The 21,277-nt window shown below is 40.0% G+C and overlaps 1 protein-coding gene across 1 annotated transcript in view; it reads left to right on the top strand.

Moving 5' to 3' along the window:
• The window catches only part of ENPP6 (ectonucleotide pyrophosphatase/phosphodiesterase 6), a 156,413-nt gene that overhangs the window by 98,991 nt on the left and 36,145 nt on the right, over positions 1–21,277 (top strand). The window contains exons 4-6 of the mRNA XM_036764529.1: positions 11,887–12,028; positions 13,747–13,926; positions 18,707–18,844. Coding sequence (XP_036620424.1) covers positions 11,887–12,028; positions 13,747–13,926; positions 18,707–18,844 — 460 coding nt within the window. The remainder of the gene's footprint in view (positions 1–11,886; positions 12,029–13,746; positions 13,927–18,706; positions 18,845–21,277) is intronic.

Raw genomic sequence — 21,277 nt, 5'->3', positions numbered from 1 at the left:
CTCACATTTATAGAATTCTATTGAGCCTAAATGAATATCTTTGTTAACTTCTACTCATTGTTCAGAATTTTGCCACCAAGCCCAACTGAATAAATCTAAATCTTTCTGAAGTATAACCACTCACACTGAAATTTTAACAATCAGCTCTCAAGAACCAGATCCAGTGCAATTCTGTTACCAACCTGTAGCTAGCCAAAGATGTCATTCATAAAATGTGGGATTCATAACTGATCACAATACTCTGATGTGGTCAGACCAGGGCATCTCAGGATGCTATAACTCGTATAATATAACTTGATATTATCTATTACCTTTCTTGGAGACCAGTAACATTAGTCAATCATACTGTCGACTCATATTGAACATATAATAAATGCAACACTACCCCTCCCCAATTGTTTTATTGCTCAGCTATACCTTCTTCACTTGTACTCATGAAGGTGGTTTTTAAAACCCCTCCTCAAAAATTTTGCAGTTATTGATTCCTATAGTAGATAGCACAGATCCCTGGGGGACTTTCATAGGCATCGTCTTTTACAGGTACAATGAACCTTTAAGACTATTCTTTGAGTCCATCCATTCAGCCTGTTCCAAATCCTGAACTATCTGGCCCACATCTCTCCATCCTGTCCATAAGGAGAACAGGAAAGATTTGGTGAAATTCTTTGCTAAACTCAAGGCAACCTCTCTCTCTCCCCCGCCTCTCTTCTCCCCCTCTCTCTCTTTATCCCCCCTTGCCATATATATATGAATATATATGTACTATATATGTATAGTATGAATGTATATATTTTTGTTAGGGTTATCAAAGTGGTGGATGAGGGGAATCATAGATGATTAGATAGGTAGAGAAACAGATGGATAAAAGGATAGATAGATAGACAGATAATAGAGCATTTATTAAGTGTTTGCTATGCGGCAGGGACTGTGCTAAATGCTGAGGATATAAATATAAGCAAGCAAAATCATCCTTGCCCTCAAAAAACTTGATTGTTGTGGTCGTTTAGTGATTTTTCAGTCATGTCTGACTCTTCATGACCCCTTTTATGATTTTCTTGGCAAAGATAATGGAGTCATTTGCCATTTCCTTTTCCAGCTCATTTTACAGATGAGGAACTAAGGCAAACTGTGTAAAATGACTTGCCCAGGGTCACACAGCTAATAAATGGCTGAGGTGAGATTTGAACTCAGGATGATGAGTCTTTCTGACAATAAGCTCAGGGCTCTATCCATTACACCACCTAGCTCAAAAAACTTACATTCTAATTAAGCAAGACAACATAAAAAGGAGATCTTGAAAAGGGGGCAGTAGCCTCTAGTGACATAATTTGGTGACATAATTCCCCAGAGGTGAGGTGGAAGCCTGGTTCTGGGCAAGATATGAACTTTTGTTCAACATTAGTTCTGGGGTAGAGCCTAAGAATATTTTTGTGTTTACTCTTTGTATTTATTTGTGTTTGTTTTATATTTATTGTGTTTATTTTCTATGGACTTCTATATATGTCTTTGTCGTGTCCACCTGACTCTCCCTCCTTAGAATGTGAGGCCTTTGCCAAGAGACATTATTTTATACGTTGTATTTGTATGCCCAGCACTTAGCAACCAACCCTGACACATTGTAGGGGACGACTGTTGATTTACTGATGGCCTCTGAGGTCCCCTGGAGCTCTTTATCTATAATTTTATCATTCTGTGACCAAATCTGGCTTTTACTTCTCTAAATCTTGACTTGGACCCACCCTTCTTCTCTCAGGTGAGTATATGAAAAGGCCTGAGCCTAAAAGGGCCAGGGTCTCCCATTGCATCCTGGGTCATCTCCGGTCATCCTGTTGAATATCAGGCCACTGGCCTCAGATGGCTCTGGAGAAGAAAGTGAGGCTGGTGACCTTGCACAGCCCTCCTTCGCTCAAATCAAAATCAACTTCATGTCATGTCATCATTTCCCTGATGTCATGGTCCTCTCATGTATACATTTACTCAGTACTGACAATTGCCCTAACCACACCAGCAGGTGTGGGCTGCCCCAACTGCAAGGGATACAGTGGTTAGCTCCCCAAACTGGTATCTGCATGTGCATCACTCAGCCAGTTAGTTGTTCACAAGCTCCTATAGGTTAGCTACATATGTGCAGTGAGGGAGAGACAGAGGGATAGAGGGACCAACATCTACACATATACACACATAAGTCTTCCGTATATGTATTTTGTGTGTCTCTGTGTTTTTGTGTCGTTATAACTTGATCTATCTTGATAGAATTATCAGACTGATAAGTCTATTACTGGCTAGAAGGGAGGTCAGAAGAATCAGAGATATAGAGTCAGGGAGATCATTAGGTAATTTGTAAATGTGCAATCCTTTGCTAAAGTATACACACACATCTCTTTTTCTTTCCTTCTTTCTTTCTTTCTTTCTTTCTTTCTTTCTTTCTTTCTTTCTTTCTTTCTTTCTTTCTTTCTAGATTTTTCTATCTATCTATCTATCTATCTATCTATCTATCTACCTACCTACCTACCTTTCTGTAAACATTTAGGTGAAACCAACTAACACATTAACCTAACCTGATATTACATACATTATTCTGCATTCATAGTACCCTACCTCTCTAAGGAAGGAGGCATGTATGTGTATGCACATATATGCATGTAATAATATATATACATATATTTTAAAATTGCATATATTATATATAAATTTTATACATACTCGTATATGTAGGTTACCTAAAATTTAGCCAATAATTTCACAAATGTGATATACCTAGGTGCTAATAGTTGGCACAGTAAATAGAGTGCCAGGCCTAGAGAGAGGAAAACTCATCATTAGCTGTGTGACCCTGGGCAAGTCACTTAACTGTTTACCTCAGTTTCTTTACCTGGAAAATAAGCTGGAGAAAGAAATGGCAAATCATTTTAGTATCTTTGCAAAGAAAACCCCAAATGGGGCCATGAGGAGTCACAACTGAGAAACAACCAAACAATAACAGTATACCCAGAGAAAACACGCATGTATATATGTATATACGTATGTATATGTATATGTATATATGTATATACATATGTATATGTATATATGTATATATGTATGTATATATATACATACACATACACATGCACACACACACATAATATGAGCATACATATACCAATGTGTGTGTATGTGTATGTGACTACTCTGACTCATCAGTCTTACCAGACTCTGTCAAAGAAGAAAATAAGGTTTATCTGACATGACATGACCTGCTCTTGATGAAATCCAACTGAATCTCGGGATTCCCTGCATTCGTTCCTAGATTTCACCATCAATCTCCTTCACCTTACATTCTAGAATTTTGTGTAAACTCAATTTCATACCAGCACATAACTGACTGGTAGGAATCATTTACTTTCTTTACAACTACCCATGAAGCTGGTACTACAGGCATTATCACGGTCATTTTACAGGCTAGGCCACTGGGGCTTGGAAAGGTTAAATGCCCTGCCCATGGTCACGAAGCATTCAAACCATAGGTCTCCTCTGATCCATCTCCTGATCCCAGGTGCAGCCTTCTTTCCACCAGACAATGCCATCTCTCCTATCAAGCACCCTGCCTTTCACTAGCCTTTGCTGTGGACTTCTCAGACAGACTTGAAAAGTATGTTGTAACAGCCTTGAACAATCAGCATTTATGAAGGAGTCCTCCTGCTGCTTGGGCTCTGCATACCATGCCTCAACATCAGCACCAGGCCCGCCATCCCAGAATTCCTAAGGCAGCCCCTTGGGCCCACACCCCAAGCTGTCCTGGAGAAATGAGCATCAATCAGCACATTATTGGTACAGGGCGGGGGGCTGGAGGAGAGAGGCTGTCATCATACACTTCACTGCTGCTAGGTCTGGCTGACTAAGCTGGCTGGAAATGATCCAGGCAGTTGGCTTCTAGTCTCGTCCCAGCAGACATACAGCATCACAAAAGGTCTGGTCAAGGAATGATGGCGCTATGGAAATATGGGTCCTGCAAGCTGTTCTTTTGTCAAGCTCCAGAATACTGAAAAGCTTATCAAAAGCTCATTCATCCAGGGCCCCAGAGCTTCAGCAGCTGCTAATGCCAATAAAAGGAAACTCAAGACTATGAAATGGTTCTTCACACAGGTCACAGGGGAGCCACTGCCTGTTTTCAGATCCCTTTACCCATCCCCACTTTCTCCAAGGAAGGAGGAATAAGAGTCTGGGGAAGAAAGAGGTCTCTTTACTTGCTCTAGACACATACAAAAAGTAAGAGAGGCATTGGGAAGGGAAGGAGAGAAGGGAAAGTATGCAGGAAAAGTAACAAGGAAAGGAAGCGGAAGGAAGGAAGGGAGGGAGGGAGGGAGAAGTGACAGAGAAGGAAGAAAAGGAGGAAAAGAGGGAGAAGGAAAGGAGAGAGGGAGGGAAGAAGGAAGGAAGGAAGGGAGCGAGGGAGGAGAGAGGAAGAGAGGGAGAAAGAAGAGACAGGGAAAGGAAGAAAAGGAGGGAAAGAGGGAGAAGGAAGGGAGGGAGGAAGAAAAAGAGAGAGGAATGAAGGAAGGGAGGGAGGGACATGTGATAAAGAAGGAAGAAAAGGAGGAAATTTGGGAGAAGGAAAAGGAGGAAGGAAAGGAGGAGGGAGGAATAAGGAAAGGAAAGAAGGGAGGAATAAAAAGGGAGGAAAGCAAGGAAGGGTGAGAGGGAGGGAGGGAGATAGGAAGAAAGGGAGTGAGAGAGGGAGAAGTGAATGAAAAAGGGAGTGAAGGAAAGGAGGGAATAGAGGAAAGAAACAAGGAATGAAGGAAGGGAATAAAGGAAGAAAAGAAGTAGAAGGAGAAAGGACAAACTCCCTCAATCTCTTTTCATAAATTTCCTCAGTCTCTTCTTCCTGCTTTCCAATTAACTTTTTCCCTCCCTTTTGTAAAAAAAGAGTTTCATTGTTGCCTTTTGTTTTTACACTGACACATTTCTCTTCTATTCTGGCTTTGAATCCCTGCTTTGAAACAAAGAAACATATTTAAACAAAACTAATTGACAGAACGACATCCATTTCTATCCTTGGTCCCTCTCCACTCTGCTGAGGTGAAAAGGAGTGTTTCATTGTCAGCTTTTTGAGACCAGAATTGGGTATTACAATCAAATGGAGTTCAGTTGCCTTTCAATGCTAATTTGTTGTATGCTGTAGGAACTATGCTCTTGGTTCTGCTTACTTCCTTCTGCATCAGTTCATATACGTCTTCTCACATTTTCCAGAATGTATCCTGCTCATATGAACTCAGGAAGTAATAAAACTCTATTACATTTATATATTCCACCTCACTGAACTATTCTCCGCCTTATGGGCAACTACTCTGTGGGTTAGTTGTGCTTTGCTTTTGATACTATAAAACATACTACTAAATATTTCAATAGTATAATTTCCAAGCATCAAAGACCTAGAGATGGAATGCACCTTAGAGGTCAGCTAGGCCGCTCCCTCATTGAGAAGCCCATGGAGGTTGAGTGACTTGCTCAAGGTTATAGAGGTGATAAGCATCAGAGTCAGGATTTGAACCCAGGCCCGTCAAGTCCAGACTCGGTGTTATTTCCACTGTGTCCTGCTGCTTCTCGAGGCACTTTAGAGACTTTTCCTTATGGTGAAGCAGAATCAGAGAAGGGGTATGATCTATCTAATTAAGGAGTTTTTAAGGGCCAAGAGTCATCTCCTAAATTGATAGCAAATTTGTTGGTGGATAGGATGGGCCCAGCTCTCCTTGTACAAACAGCAGCCTTCTATTCCAACAGGAGCCTGGGAAGCAAGGCTGGAGGCACCAGAGGAGCTCAGGAAAGTTAGCTCATGATGGCCACACGTGTTCCGAGTTGATCTCCTGGGCTTCAAGGCTATAAATAACTAGGAAACATATCTGCAGGCATTTGCACCCATCTTTCCAAATACTGCCATTCAGTTACAAATGAGCTGAGTTGTGACATGATCCAGGTTCACGTGAAAAACACCTGGTGACTATGACTTTGCTTAACTCTGAACAGGCTAGAGCCCCTAGGCCTCTGCAAATTGCTTGGTGAGTGGAGGAACATTCAAATAGAAAAATATAGAAAGACACCATTTGAGAGCCACAGATACCTCAGCTCTGGAGCATCTTTTAGTGAGAGCTTCATGTCATGAAGCTGCCCAATGAACCTGTGACTGTTGCCTGGGTGGGCAGAGAGTTAGTGGCTGTTGTATGTGCATGTTAAAATGCTCAGAGATTACCAGGATGTATCACACTAAATGCTCTAGAATTCCACCAGAAGTACTTCACTGAGCTTCCTCAAAGTCACAGTAGTCTTAGTTATATAAGAAGGCCACTGCTTGTGAAGTTAATCAATCAAGTGGCCATCCAGCCCTGGCTTACTGACTTCCAATGAAGGAAAACCCAATACTTTTGAAGGAAGCATGTTCCAGTACTGTGAATTTTTTTTTTTTTGAGGCAATTGGGGTTAAGTGACTTGTCTTGTGTCACACAGCTAGTAAGTGTCTGAGGCTGGATTTGAATTCAGGTCCTCTTGACTTCAGGACTGGTGCTCTATCCACTGAGCCACCTAATTGCTCCAGATTTGTTTGTTCGTTCAGGTGGTTTATTTGCTATTGTACCGTTTGCACTCCAAAGGTATCTCAAGGGCCAGATTTTGTTTGGTACATTATGTAGCATTGGTATTGATAGGTATCGATAAGTGTTGATAATCACAGCCTGTTTCCAGTTTGAAAAATATTGATCATAGGTTATTTCATTTGAACCTCACACTAACCCTTGAGGTAGATGCTAATATTTCTTCCTTTCTGCAATTGAGAGAAGTTAAGTAACTTATACAGGGTCACATAGCTACTAAATTTCTGAAACAGGATTTGAACTCAGATCTTTCTGATTCCAAGTGTAGGGCTCTATCTACTATGCCAGAAAGTTTTTCCTGACATAGAATCTATATCTATCTATCTATCTATCTATCTATCTATCTATCATCTATCTATCTATCTATCGATCCATCCATCCATCCATCCATCCATGCATCCATCCATTTATTTGTCTGTCTATCTATCTATCTGTCTGTCTGTGTATCTATCGATCTATCCATGCATCTATCCATTTATTTGTCTGTCTGTCTATCTATCTATCTATCTATCTATCTATCTATCTATCTGTCTATCGTCTATCTATCTATTTCTCTGTGTGTCTATCTGTGACTATGACTATAGAATCTAAATCTATATATAATTATATAGCAGATTACAGAAAAAACTTAGAAACCCAGAAATGCATAATATATGTGTATAGTATTGTATAATATCATCATATTTTATCTTTTAATACCATAATAATTCAGACCTCTTCTCTGGTATGAAGGGAGGGTTAAAGAGTTTTCTAGTTCGAGGGGGTGCCACACCCCTAACCCCCATGATGTGGGAAGGATAACTGTATACCACTTAATGAGTTCACTTCTGAATGTAGCAAAGCCAATAAATGAGTCCCTTCTTGCAGGATCTAGCATCTTGGTTTCAGGGTCAGTCCACTACTGGGCTGGGTCCCAGTACCTGTGTTGGTGGACCACAAACTCTAACTCCTAGACATTTTGGGTGACCCTCTTTCCTGATCTTTTGGCACTCCTAAAGATGTAGCCCTGTATTCTCCATTTCACAAGGCAGGAAAGAATAGATATAATAAAGATGGAAGATACAAAAAGGCCATGCATTCACACGCAACATGGCAGCAGCCTGGTTGGGGAAATTGAGGCACAAAAGCTCCATACCCACCAGGAGGCTTACAGCAGTCCTTGTCTTCTCATTCAAAAACAGCCAGTCAGGAGAAGTCCACATGGGAATTACATCAGCAGAGGACACTCACTGCAGAGCTGGAACCAAGAATACATTCAAAAGGCATTAACAAGCCATGGCCTTCTTGCTTCTCCAGTCACCCCAGACTACTTGGATAATCCTAGATCCTTCCCACAGTCTTTCTGTATATAAGATCCATCTCATTACCATTAAAGTGCTCAGATTCAACCTAGCCTGCTTGTCAATACCAGCATCACAAATGCTGAGATTCCTGAGTCTGGCCAATATGGAGGATTTTTAGAATCACACATGCCTTGGATGGTGTTTTAACAAACCTTGTTTTTCTTTGACTGAAAGAAGGCTTGGGTTGAACTCATTTGGGCAGGACCTGTGTGTCAACACTTCTAAGGACTGGGCTCATTGGTCATCCTCTTCTCACTCCACTTCACAGATTTAAAATCTGAAATGAGAAGGTAGCTTAAACTGAACTCTTACTTTTATGACATATGTGACTTTGGGCAAGTGCCTACTATGTGCCAGGCCCTGGGGATACAAAGAAAGGCAAAAGACAGGGAGCCCACAGTCTAATGGGGGAGACAGCATGAAAACAACTGTGGACAAATAAGATGTGTGTGTATAATAGATTGGAGATAAACAACAGAGGCAAGACATTAGAATTAAGGGAAATCAGGTAGAAGGCAGGATTTTGGCAGGGACTTGATGTAAGTCAGGGAAACTGGAAGGCAGAAACGAGGAAGGAGAGCACTTCAAGTATGGAGGAATAGCAAGACCAGTGCCTGGCACACATTAAGAGTCTAATAAATGCTTGCTGATCACCATGCAGATGTTCTCTCCTGCTAAAATGTAAGGTGGCTTCCCCTCCACCTCAAACAGTCCTGATGCATGGTAGAAACTTAAATGCTGATTGATTCACTTATCACTGATCAACTGACAAACTCAAGATTGGCACACTGACATCTATTCTTTCTAGGCACCTGCTATTGATCTAGACCAAGGACAGATGAACTTTCTCTTTAGACACAACTTCCATGGAACCATGGGGAAAAACCTTTGCAAATTATTTCATAAATGCCTATCACTAGAAGCACTAAACAGCATATTTCAACACTTCAAGAACACCTAGTTTTGTCAGGGTGGATGCTGTCCACTAATGAGGATCTAAACCCCTTCTTATCTCAGCAGACATTTTAATGAGTTGTTGTGGTCAAAGAATTCATGATGTGTTGACTAGTCCTCTGTTGGCAAGTCTCTTTGCTATGTCATTCCCACATAATTACCCATGCTACTCATTCCCAGACCCTCTACTCAAAGACTATTCAGCTTGGTAGATCTTCTCAAAGTCTGTACTTTACTAGAATAGCCCTCAAGAACCCATGCCTCCATGGTTTGAGGAGTCATCAGAAGACCTTTTTTGGCAAAACAATGTGTAAGCCTAATTTTGTTTTACTTTTAAGAATGTTATTGAGTCTTCCTGTTTTTATGTCAAATTCATTTCCAGATACTTCTCTGCTCTAGCACCAAATGAGCCTTCCTTTGTAACAAAATATTTAAGCAAAATCAATTTCCACAGTAGCTGTCTGATAGGATATGCTGCATTCCATACTCATGGTCTCCCCAGTCACCAACAAAAAAAAAGGGGAGCTAGCTTCTCCAGGGCTCCCTTCAGTAATTTCAATTCCTTAGCATTCAGCTTGTCTATCATTCTTTAATGAAATGCTCCCAAATTAACATGACTGAGGCCATGGGAAAAAAGAGAAGACAACTCATCAAATTTCTTTGTAAAGGTTAGGGATTTTGGGTGTGGAACATTATCTATAATGTCTGACTTTTCCCATACATTGGTTTTCTCTTCCTCTTATTCTTAATTATAAAGGAGGTCCCTTTAGTCTGGGGAGGGGGAAGGGAGAGGAATATAACGGGAAATGTAAGTGGTATAAAAAACAAAAGATATCAACAGCAGTTTTTTAAAAAGTTATAATTTCTCTCAATTGCATTAATGTAATAGTTTGCTCTGCATCAGTTCATACAAGTTTTCCCTTATTCCTATGAATTTCTCATACTCACTTCCATGAACTTGCTTTAATATATATTGTGTGTGTATAAAACATATACATATATTCCATTAAATATTCAAGCTCCTCCAACCTGCTTACAAAAGAATGACCTTCAGTACAATGAATCCCCTGTTGTCTTTTCCAAGTCTTGCCTTTGTATTTCTAGTGCTTAGCACAGTGCCAGGCACATAGTAGGTGCTTAGTAAATGTTTATTGAGTAACAAGTCACTTAACCTCTGTAGGCCTTGAATTTCTCATCTATGAAATGAAGGGGTCAGACGAGATGGCCTCTCAACTCACTTTCAGCTCTAAATCTACGACTCTACAATCAGGAAACTTGGTTGGACAAAGGACCTTTTTTTCTGATGTGCAAATGGGATAGAATATTTGAAATCAGGGCACTCAGCCCTGGGGAATCTAAGCTGTCTGGTTCGCTTATGAGGGTACCCTAATGATACCTTGTGGAAGGAAATATTTTGGAAGAGTATTTGGAGGGAGGGAGAAGAACCCCTGGTAGCAGCCCTGATATTGCTGAATCTGAACAGTCCAGGTGCAGATGGAAGGCCCAGATGGGTTTGCCCAGCTTAGCTCAGCTCTCACTTCCAGCTGGATCCTTATACAGCTTGGCGTAACTTCCCAGGCCCTACTAGCCAGGCTCCACCATATGCCCTACAGATGCTCCTGGCCTAGAACTTGGCCAGTGGGAACCAACAGAAAACAAAGTGTGTGAGTTTACTCCATATACTTAATGTCCATTCCCATTTCATCCTCCAGATGACTCAAAGGTTCTAGAGAACACAGTTTGAGAGAAGCCAAGGAATGCAATGCAAAAGCTTCCTGATGGTTAATTCAGAGACTCTACCCTCACCCATACCCCAGTCCTGCCCCCTAAAGTCCAGCAATGAATAAACAGTAGCCAATTAGACATGAGTGCTTGCATATTGAGATTTTTCTGGATTGTAGAGATCATAGGATCATAGTTGTTGAGCTAGAAAGGACTGAGAGGCTGCCTACCCCAATTCCCTTTGTTTACAATGGAGGAATCTGATGCCTCAGAAGTAGCTCTAATGGATAGTGGATTGGATAAAGAGAGGGACTTTGAGTCAGGAAGTAGGGGGTGATGAGGTAGAGAATAAGCATTTATTAAGGACCTACTAAATGCCAGGTACTTTGCTAAGCACTTTACCAATGTTATCTCATTTGATTCTCATTCTCTGAGAATCTAGGAGGTAGGTGCTATTATTATCCCCATTTTACATTTGAGGAAATTGAGGCAGACCTGACTTGTCCAGGGTCATACAGCTAGTAAGTGTCTGAAGCCTGATTTTAATGAAGGCTTTTTGCAGACTCCAGTATTCTATCCAATTTATTTAAAGATATCATTTTTTAAAATTCAGTTTTATTTTGTTTTCGGGGCTACATTCTCTCCCTCCTATTTTGCCCTCCTCCCTACCCCATTAAGAAAGCAAGAAAAACAAAGCCTACTACAAGCAAAATAAATCCTTAAATTGGCCGTGTCCAAAAAAAGAAATGTCTTAATGTGCACTGTGATTCCATCACCTCTCTATTTGGAGGGGGGTAGTATGATTGAGGTTATCATTTTTAACCTTATCGTACAGAATATATTTTAGCAGTGTTTATTTTTAAAATAGCTATGATTCACTGCTGTCAGCAACTTTCTCTCTCCTCAGATGCAGATATCAACTATTAATGCCTCAGGAGAGAGCTTCATAAATTGCTGTGACCCACCCCTCTCTCGCTGAGCCCCTACAGCCTTAGCTAGTGGGCCAGTTCTCCTCTGATGACAGTTTGTGTCCATATTTGAAAATTTTCAGTTTGGCGAATTGTGCCAGAGACTGTGGTCCATTAGCTTAGTGAGTGGGGACCCAGAATGCCCTCCACACCAAGAAAAGGCATCCAAAAACTTGAATAGATATTTAAAGGCACTAGTCCACCCTAAAGAAATAAATGATAAAAAATTAAATACATAGGAGCTTCACCTTTCTCTTTCTGTTGCAACTCTAGGAGTGGTAAAACAGATCTGGCTGCTATCTATTATGAACGCATTGATGTAGAAGGGCATCATTATGGTCCTTCATCGACTCAGAGGAAAAATGCCCTTAGAGCTGTGGATACCATCTTACAACATATGCTCAAGTGGATCCAGGTGACCTAAAGCAAGGGAAAAAATGTGTGTCAGCTGTCCTGCCTTTCTCTCTCCTTACTCTTTCTTTTGTCTTCTTGATTGTCCCGTTCCTTCAAGACAGTCCTTCTCATTATTAGCTCCCTACAAGGTAAGTGTTAAAGCAACAAAAGCCGGCATGTGCATGCCAGTGGGTTGCATGCTAGCTCTCAACCGGGCCTTTGATGGTTTTCTTTCCTTCATTCACAGTATGAAACTCCAGGAAGCAAAAGTCTGTTGATATCCAGTCATTGCCACAATATTGACATGAGCTTGAGCTACATTATCCTAAGACTTCACTGAGAGACCTGGTTCAGGTCTCCAGAAACCCACTATTCTGGGCAACTGGGTTGGTCTAGTCTAGCAGGAAGCTCACAGGACTGGGAATCAATAGACATGACATCTCTTCCCAACTCCATCATTCACTGGCTATGTGACTTTAGAGCAACACCCTTACACCCTTTACATATGCCTCGTTTCTGCAACTATAAATCTGGGATAATGACATCTGCATATTCTGCCACACTGGTTCGTTGACATGTCAAAGCTCTTTGATGAGATAAGAGATATTTCAAAGTTTTTTTAAAAGAAAAAAAAGCACTAAGCCAGTCAATAAGCGTTTATAAATAAACCTTCTATGTACCAGGCTCGGTGCTAAGTGCTGGGGATATTTTTTTAAAAAGGGCAAAAGACATTCTCCAGGATCACAGTCTAATGGGGGAAACAACCATGTACAATGTGTGTTTACAAGCATGCATGCACATATGTATATGTATATGCACGTGTATGTATGTGGGTGTGTATATACACATATGTATATGTGTGAATGTATATGTGTATATGTATGTGTACATGTTGTGTATATGTTGTACATATATTGGATAAATAAGAGATAATCAATAGAAGGAAGGTGCTAGTATTAAGGAGGATCAGGAAGAGCTTCTCAAACTTTTTGGTCTAAAGATCATTTTATACTCCTTTTTCCCCAATACACCACATGGAGATTTTTACCTATTTTTAAAAATTCTTAAATATTTTATTTTTTCTGATTACATGTAAAAATTTTAACATTCATTTTTTTAATCTTGATTCCAAATTCTCTCTCTTCCTCCCTTTTCCCCACTCATTGAGAAGGCAAGCAATTTGATATAGGTTATACACGTGTAGTCATGCAAAACATATTTCCACATTAGTCATGTTCATTTTATACTCAAACATGATTGAGGACCCCAAAGAGATTTTGTATGGGCTATACCTATCAGTGTTTACTATTTTAGAAGTTAAGATGTCAGCATTATTATGAAAATAATTCTGATCTCTCAGAATTCCTGAAAGCATCTTAGGAACCTCTGAGGGTCCTTGGACCACACCTTGAGAACCACTTGTTTAAAGTAATTGACCTCAGATCTGTGCTTCCATATTATACACATCAGTGATTTTGAGCTGTGAATCAACAAGTAACCTTGTTTGGTTGGTTTTTAGAGACAATGAATGACATAGACTAATAATACCCCAGAATTTATACTTTGGAAAACCTTTTAGAACAAACAATTTATTCTTTGTCTCCTGCAAATCAGTAGACTACTAAAGTGAAAATTAAGATAGATGGCCTTTCTCTTTTAATTTGCAGTTTAAAAAAATCTTACAGAGATTCATGGAGGGAGAAGGTCTTTCTCTTCTGATTGTCTCCATCAATTCAACAGGAGAGGGGGCTGCAAGATGCCCTAAATATCATTCTCTTCTCGGATCATGGAATGACTGACATTTTCTGGATGGACAAAGTGATTGAGCTGAAGGAACACATCAACCTGACTGATCTGCTGCAAATGAAGGACCGGGGTCCTGTTGTGAGCCTTTGGCCAGTGCCTGGGAAACATTCAGAGGCAAGAAGTATTATATCGGTGGCAGGGGGGAAGGGTTACACGGGGATTCCCTTTTACTACTTAACTCTCATTATGTCTGATAGCAAAGTATTTGGGGGCAGATGGACACAGGAGGGTTATATCCCAGGCATTAGCCTTCAAGCTGCATCACTGTCTGGATAATGAAGAGGAGGCATTTGAGTTAGCTTCATGCTTTACTCAGCACTGGTATAACATTGTCAAACCAGCCCATTTTTTTGTGGGTTGCTATAGGAAGTCGGGATATTCTGCTTATCCAATATATCCAACATATACACATACATATACACCCATCTATATATATTCACACATACACATATGTGTATACATATACACACCTACATATACATACATGCACACAGGTACACATACACATGCATCAGCAAAGATTTGTGCAAAGCAAAAAGGGGGCATGAAAACTACTTTAAAGTATATAAAAGACAGATTAGACTTTTTTTAGTTTGGAAAGGGCAGAACAAGAAACAATGGATGAAAGTTGGAGGGAGACAAATTTTGATTAAATATGAAGAAAATCTTCCTAACAATTAGAGCCATCTAGAAGTGGCATAGGCTCCCTTGGGAGGTGATATTGAGCTGAGGGAGGTCTTTAAGTAGTGCTTGGATGACCACTTGTCCAGGATATTGTAGAAGGGATCCCTGTTACAGGGTGCAGATAAGACTAAATAATCTTTGAGGCCTGTTTGAATTTTGAGATCCTATGATTCTGTGGGCTAGACATACAAATTGCTTCTTGATGGAGTTACTATCTACAATTCTGTAATGCTCTGCTTCTTTTATCAATCCACTTATTTTAACTGGTTTAAAAATACTGAGAAAGAATGGACTCACTTACAAGGCTAACTAATTTTATGTCAGCAGTTGAATAATAGTCCCCCCCGCCCCACCACCAACCAGAGAAAGGCATTTTAGAGTTTTGTCATCTCATTTGGAAAGTGGTATAAAGGATGTTACTGGAGGAATTTTGGTGTCCTCCTGGCACCCACTCTCACCTGTGGCTCCAAGAAGCTGCAGCATGTACAACAGCTACACTCCAGTAAACTATTTCAGCAGAGAGGCTACACCAGGTGAAAGGTAACCAACAGGCATACAAACCATTGGTCAGTTAGGGAGATGTCCACCTAAAGCAGGTGAAAACTTGCCCAGCAGAATTTACAAATAAGAACAATTCATTCAAATGGCCACGAAGGTCACTGAAGCAGGTGATGTGGAGTGCTTAGAGCTTGGTCAGATATCAAAGACACCAAGATCATCCACTGTATCTTGGGGTCATTGTCAGTCATCTTGGACTTTTGTCCTGCTACTGGACTTGATGATTTTGGAAGAGTGAGACTGATGACTTTGTGCAATTTTGCCTCAGTTTGCCCCAATTCACAAGCAAGTCAAGACATCACCTGTGATGTCATTGTTCCTCCTTAAAAATGAAGGATAAACCATAAAGACTAGAAAAGAATGTACGACCATGATGAGACCAAATCACAACTAATGGATATCCTGTTTGCTCCATTGGGTCTCAGAGAATGGAAGGAAGGAAGATTTATGGGACAACAGGAATAGGTGTCACCCTGAGTGGGTAGGCATAGATAGGTTGGGATCTCTTTTGGTGGAGGGAGTAAGCACACTGATGTGATCACAGATGCATTGGATTATTGGACTGACTACCTACCCATTTATAAGTGGATCAATGCACCATTGGCTGCCCCCATGGGTCTTACCCTTTTCACGTACTGCAGCTGCCAGTCTTGGGACATTTCCACATATAGAAAACAGACTAGTATAATCATTGCAGCCACCAATGGGATATTTTGGGATAACCATATAGAGCTCCAGAAACTCAGATTTGGAAGAGACCATCTTATCTAAACTGTACAAGAATCCTCTTTACAGTACCCTTGGCAAATTGTCATCCAGACTATGCTTGAAGCCCACCAGTGAGGGGGAACATGCTGTCTTCCAAGACAGTACTCCTCAGTTTTCTAATTGATCCTTATAGAGGCACCTAGATTGCACAGCAGGACGTGTGAACAGTGAAGTGTGGGAACAGAAATTAGGAAGACCTTGCTTCAAATCCAGCCTCAATCACTTATTAGCTGTGTGACCCTTCACTTCTGCTTGACTCAGTTTCCTACCTACCTTTCAGAGTTGTTATGAAGATCAAATAAGATAAAATTTGTAAAGCTTTTTGCAAACTTCAGAGCACTGTACAAATGCTTCTTCTCCTCCTTGTTCTCCTTGTTTCTTCCTCCTCCTCCTTCTGATCCTCATCCTCCTCCATCATCATCATCATATTATTATTATTATTAATATTGTTCTTATCATTATTAGCAGGCCTCATCTTTCTGGTCTTCTTCCTCTTGAAGCTCTAAAGTTTTTCCATGCTCTTCTGAAGATGTGGTGCCCAGTGATAAACACAATGCTCCAAACATGTTCTGGCTGGGGCAAAGTCACAGGCACACAATTCCCTACCTTCTTGTGGGCCACAGTGTGTACCAAGACAAAGATGGAAGAAATGAGTTGGCCATTCCTTAGATTTTGCTTCAGACACAAGTACATTTATACCAAATGACATGAGGCCTTTGCTACCAACCTCTCTACCTCTTGCTGCAAAGTCAATTTCTCTTAGAAATGGGTCAGGCAGTTGCTCAAAACCATTGCTTATCATAAAACACACTTTAAAACTTTAAACACTATTGGCACATCTTATGAACTTCATTTCAACAAGGAAAAAAGCCTCAATCCTGGTAGACAGAGACCACCATAAACGCAGAGAGCATAAGGAGGATTTAATGACTCCCTTGAAAAGTCAATGATAGAAGCAAAGATATTCATAAATAAACCTCAATCCAAAACCAAGTTGGGCACCTTTGCCAAAAGGCATTGTCTTCCACACATAAAAAGTTACAAGTTCAAGAGTTTATGAGACAGAATTTTATGTTGGGTATCTAGGAAAACCCAGGGACTGTATGCTAAAAACATCCAGTTTAGTCAAAGAGGAATTTCTACTTAAATTGAAGTTATTTGATAAAAGCTGGAAAATAAAACCCCTCTTATGGGAGTTTTATTAAATTTTCTGCAGTTTTCCCAACAGAGATTTTTATATGAAGATGTATGCTATGAATTCTTTTTATTTCTTCCCTATCCCCACCATGGGCAGAGATCTCCATCCACAGTACTTGTGACTGCCTAGACCAAAATTCTCTTCTCTGGTCACCATTTTCCCATATGTGTTGTAGCCTCCTGTTAGAACACAAGCTCTCTCAGGGCAAGGAATGCCTCACTTGTACTTGTATCAGCAATTTCTAGTGCTGGGCTTGGAACATAGTGGGAGTTTAATTAATCAGACAACAAACACTGATTAAACATCAGGTACATGCCAGGCACTGTGCTAAGCGCTGAATAGGTTTTGGGGTGATTCTCCTCCTACCTATCTGACCACTCCTTCTCAGCCTTCTTTGCTGGATCCTCATCACACCCTCTAACCAGACATGTCTCACAGGGTTGCATCCTTGGCCCTCTGCTCTTCTCCCTCTATACTACTCGACTTGGTGATCTTATCAGTTCCCATGGATTTAATTACCATCTCTATGCTGATGATTTCTAATCTCCCATCTCCTACTGCCTTGCAGACATCTCAACCTGGATATTCAATAGATATCTTAAACTCAATATGTCTGAAACAAAACTCATCACACCCCCACACACACACACAAAGTCCCTCCCATTTCTACCTTCCCTAATACTGTAGAGGGCAACATCATCTTCCCAGTCTTCAGGATCACAGCCTTGACTCCTTACTGTCTCTCACCTCTCCATATCCAATCTGTTGACCTGCTGATTTTGCCTTTGTAACATCTCTCAAGTAAACCCCTTTCTCACCTCTGACCTTGCCACCACACTGGCACAGGCCCTCATCACCTTACATCTAGGTTATTGCAATGATCTGCTGATGAATCTGCCTGCTTCAGGTCTCTCCCCACTCCAATCTATCCTTCATTCAGCCACCAAAGTGATTTTCCTAAAGTTCAGGCTAAACCATATCACTCCCCTACTCAATAAAATCCAGTGGCTCCATATCACTTCCAGGATCAGATACAAAATCCTGTTTTTGGTGTTCAAAGACCTTAATAACCTGCCCTTTTTCTAACCAACACAATTACAAAGCAGAAAGCATAATTGCTTAAAGTCTTCAATTGTGTGGATAATATACTCTTGTATAGACCAACTGAATGAGCTAAGACAGGCCCTGGTGTATGTGTGTGTATATATACACATACATGCATACACACACACACACAGACATACACAAACCCACTCATATCTGTTTATATAAGTACATATGTGCACATATATGTATATATACACATATACACATACACACATATACAAACACACACATGCACACACACGTACAATTAGGAGTGCATAAGTCACCTGCACCTTAATACAAATAAATGAGAAAGTCCTTCCTCTTCCCTGTCCTAGACTGTCTCCTCCAAATGTATTTACACTTCAGTTGAGAAATCCTCGCTCCCTCAGCACCACTGTGCCTTCTGTGCCCAATGGTAGAAACAATTTTCTCATGGACTTTACAAATGACATCTTCTTTGGTTGGTCCTTTGCACCGTTAGCCAGATTGTGATGATCCAGCTAAGATTAAGACCATCCAATTTAAGACCTCACTTGTTCATTAAAACCCAAGGACAATTTAACACAATTTAACCCAGCTCGTTGGTTTCCTTGGTAGGTAACTAACAAACTGAAGCTGGTGGAACACATGACTGTTTATGAGAAAGAGGCAATTCCCACCAGGTTTCATTACAAGAAAGGAAAATTTGTGTCTCCTCTGACGTTAGTGGCTGATGAAGGATGGTTCATCACTGAGGTAACGTATGGACAGTATGCTAAAGAAAAATAGTAAAAATTATTCGGTGCCTTAAAAGTCTGTGGTTAATGACTAATACAGTAATATATTTTGCATGATTGCACATGTATAACCAGGGAGGAGGAAGGGGAAGGAGGGAGAAAATTTAGAATTAACATTTTTTTAAAATTAATGTTAAAAATTGTCTTTACATGTAATTGAAAAAAATCAAATCTATTTAAAAATAAATAAGATGCTTGCTGACCCCTCCCCCCCAAAGAATCCTTTTTCAAATTTACATATTTAAAAAGTGAATTGTGTATTTGATGATACTATGTTGCCACAATGGTTTATCTGCTGATTCAGGAACTGGGCTGTCTTACCTATAATTAATTTTTTAAAGTCAATGGTGTATTATGTCTGGATGTAGCAATTCCTTCTTAACAAACACCCATATAAACCTTCTTATAAAGTGTATTCCCTATTCCCTGTGACTGCTTAGAGCAGGGCATCATAATTTTTCTGTGTGTCATGGACTCTTTGGAAGCCTGATAAAGCAAAATGAAATTAAGGTTAAAATAAGTAACATAATAAGTAATGTAATACTAAGTAAAAATACATGGGATTACAAAGGACATCAATTATTTTGAAATACAGTTACAAAAAGTGTTTTCCCCTAAAGTTCCCAGGCTACTGGTTAATAATTCCTGATCTAGACCAAAATTCCATCTCCTGGTCACCATTCTCCTGTGTAATAGCCTTCTAGTAGAATGTAATTGACTATAAAAAGAATTTGAAGAGTATGCTAATTAATTACCTTTAATTTTGAGGGTAGGGTACTAACACTGACGATTATATTTTACTGTATTTTGTTGCTGGTTTCACTTACACGGCGTATGGTGTTCTTTTGGCTCTAACTCTTATTTTATTATGCTTCATTTCACATATGTCTTTTCCATGTTTCTCCCAATTCCTCATAGACATTATTCTTCATGCTACATTAATATTCCATTCCATTCATTACCATAATTTCTTAAGCCATTCCACAATTTGAGGGAATATAATTTTTCCAGCTTTTTGTTCTCACAAATAATCCTACTAGTAGTATTCTTGAACTAATGGTTATTTTCTTGTTGCCATTAATCTTGGGGTACAATCCCAACAGTGGGCCCATTGAGTATGAATAACTTGGTACCTTTTACTACCTAAGTCCCAACTGTATCTAGAAGAGTTTCACCAATTCAGTGTTCCATCAGCAATGAATTTAATGTGTGTTGTTGTCCCACAAGCCTTTCAATAATTACTTTTCCCATCTTTTAGCATCTTGGACATCTTGAAAGTGTGGGGTGACACTTGTACCCGACTATGAGTGATTTTGAACATTTTACTTTTGCAGTATTGATAGTTTCTGACTATAATTTGACCCAAACAAAAGCTTTGAATTGAGTGATTTGGCCTTAGAGTAAAGTAGGTCAATTGATTAAATGAAAGAGATCCTAGCTCCTCTCTAGCACCCAAGGAAATGCTAGAGCTAGACCAATAGAACACTGCTCTCTCCATTGGAATGGATCCATTTCACCTGGGTTTGCCATTCATAATTTTTGGTAGATGGCATCTTCCAAAAAGGCTGCCACCCAATGCTTCATCCAACAGAAAAGAGGTGACGTTGACTTTTAGAGGGCTATGCAGGTAAGACCAAGCTCTGGAAGGTTACTTTAAGGTGTAAAGGAAGCAAGGATAGTCCCAGGGCCAGGCTATTTCTACAGTCTGAAAACTTGTCTGGCTAAGAGGAGGGAGGCTCATCACCCAGGCTGACCACCAAGTGATGATTTCTTTGGCCATGGTGATCTACTAAGCAAAGAAAAATGCAAGATGGCCCTCAATCCTTTTGCTTTTTTCTAAAGTGTTATTATTTGACAGACATTTTCTACATTATCAGAAAGCCTTCTGCTATTTTTGAAATGATAAATGAATGAATTAAAAGCATTTATTAATGATATTAATTAATTAAAATAATAATTCATTAATTAAATTAAATATTACTTATAGGGCAGCTAGGTGGCATAGTGGATAGGGCCTAGAGTCAGGAAGACTCATCTTCCTGAGTTCAAATTTGGCCTCAGATACTTACTAGTTGTGTGACCTTGGGCAAGTAACTTAGCCCTGTTTGCCTCAGTTCCTCATCTATAAAATGAGCTGGAGAACGAGTGGCAAAATGATCTAGCCTCTTTGCCAAGAACATCCTCAAGAGATCACAAAGAATCAGACACAACTAAACAACTACAAGAAGCCCTTAAAATATGCAAAGCTCTGTGCTAAGCAGAGGGAATCCAGTGTAAGATTGTCTCTGCTCTCAAAGAGCTCAAATTGTAAAAGAGGAAGACAACATGTTATAGGAAGGTTTAGCTGTGGGGAAAGTGAAAAGGCCATTTTGAGACAAAGAAGAGAATAATG

The sequence above is a fragment of the Trichosurus vulpecula genome, chromosome 6 (genome assembly GCF_011100635.1).
Source record: "Trichosurus vulpecula isolate mTriVul1 chromosome 6, mTriVul1.pri, whole genome shotgun sequence".
In the NCBI taxonomy this organism is placed as follows: Eukaryota; Metazoa; Chordata; class Mammalia; order Diprotodontia; family Phalangeridae; genus Trichosurus; species Trichosurus vulpecula.
Note: the sequence above shows the minus strand (reverse complement) of the source record. Positions and strands in the feature narration are given on the sequence as shown.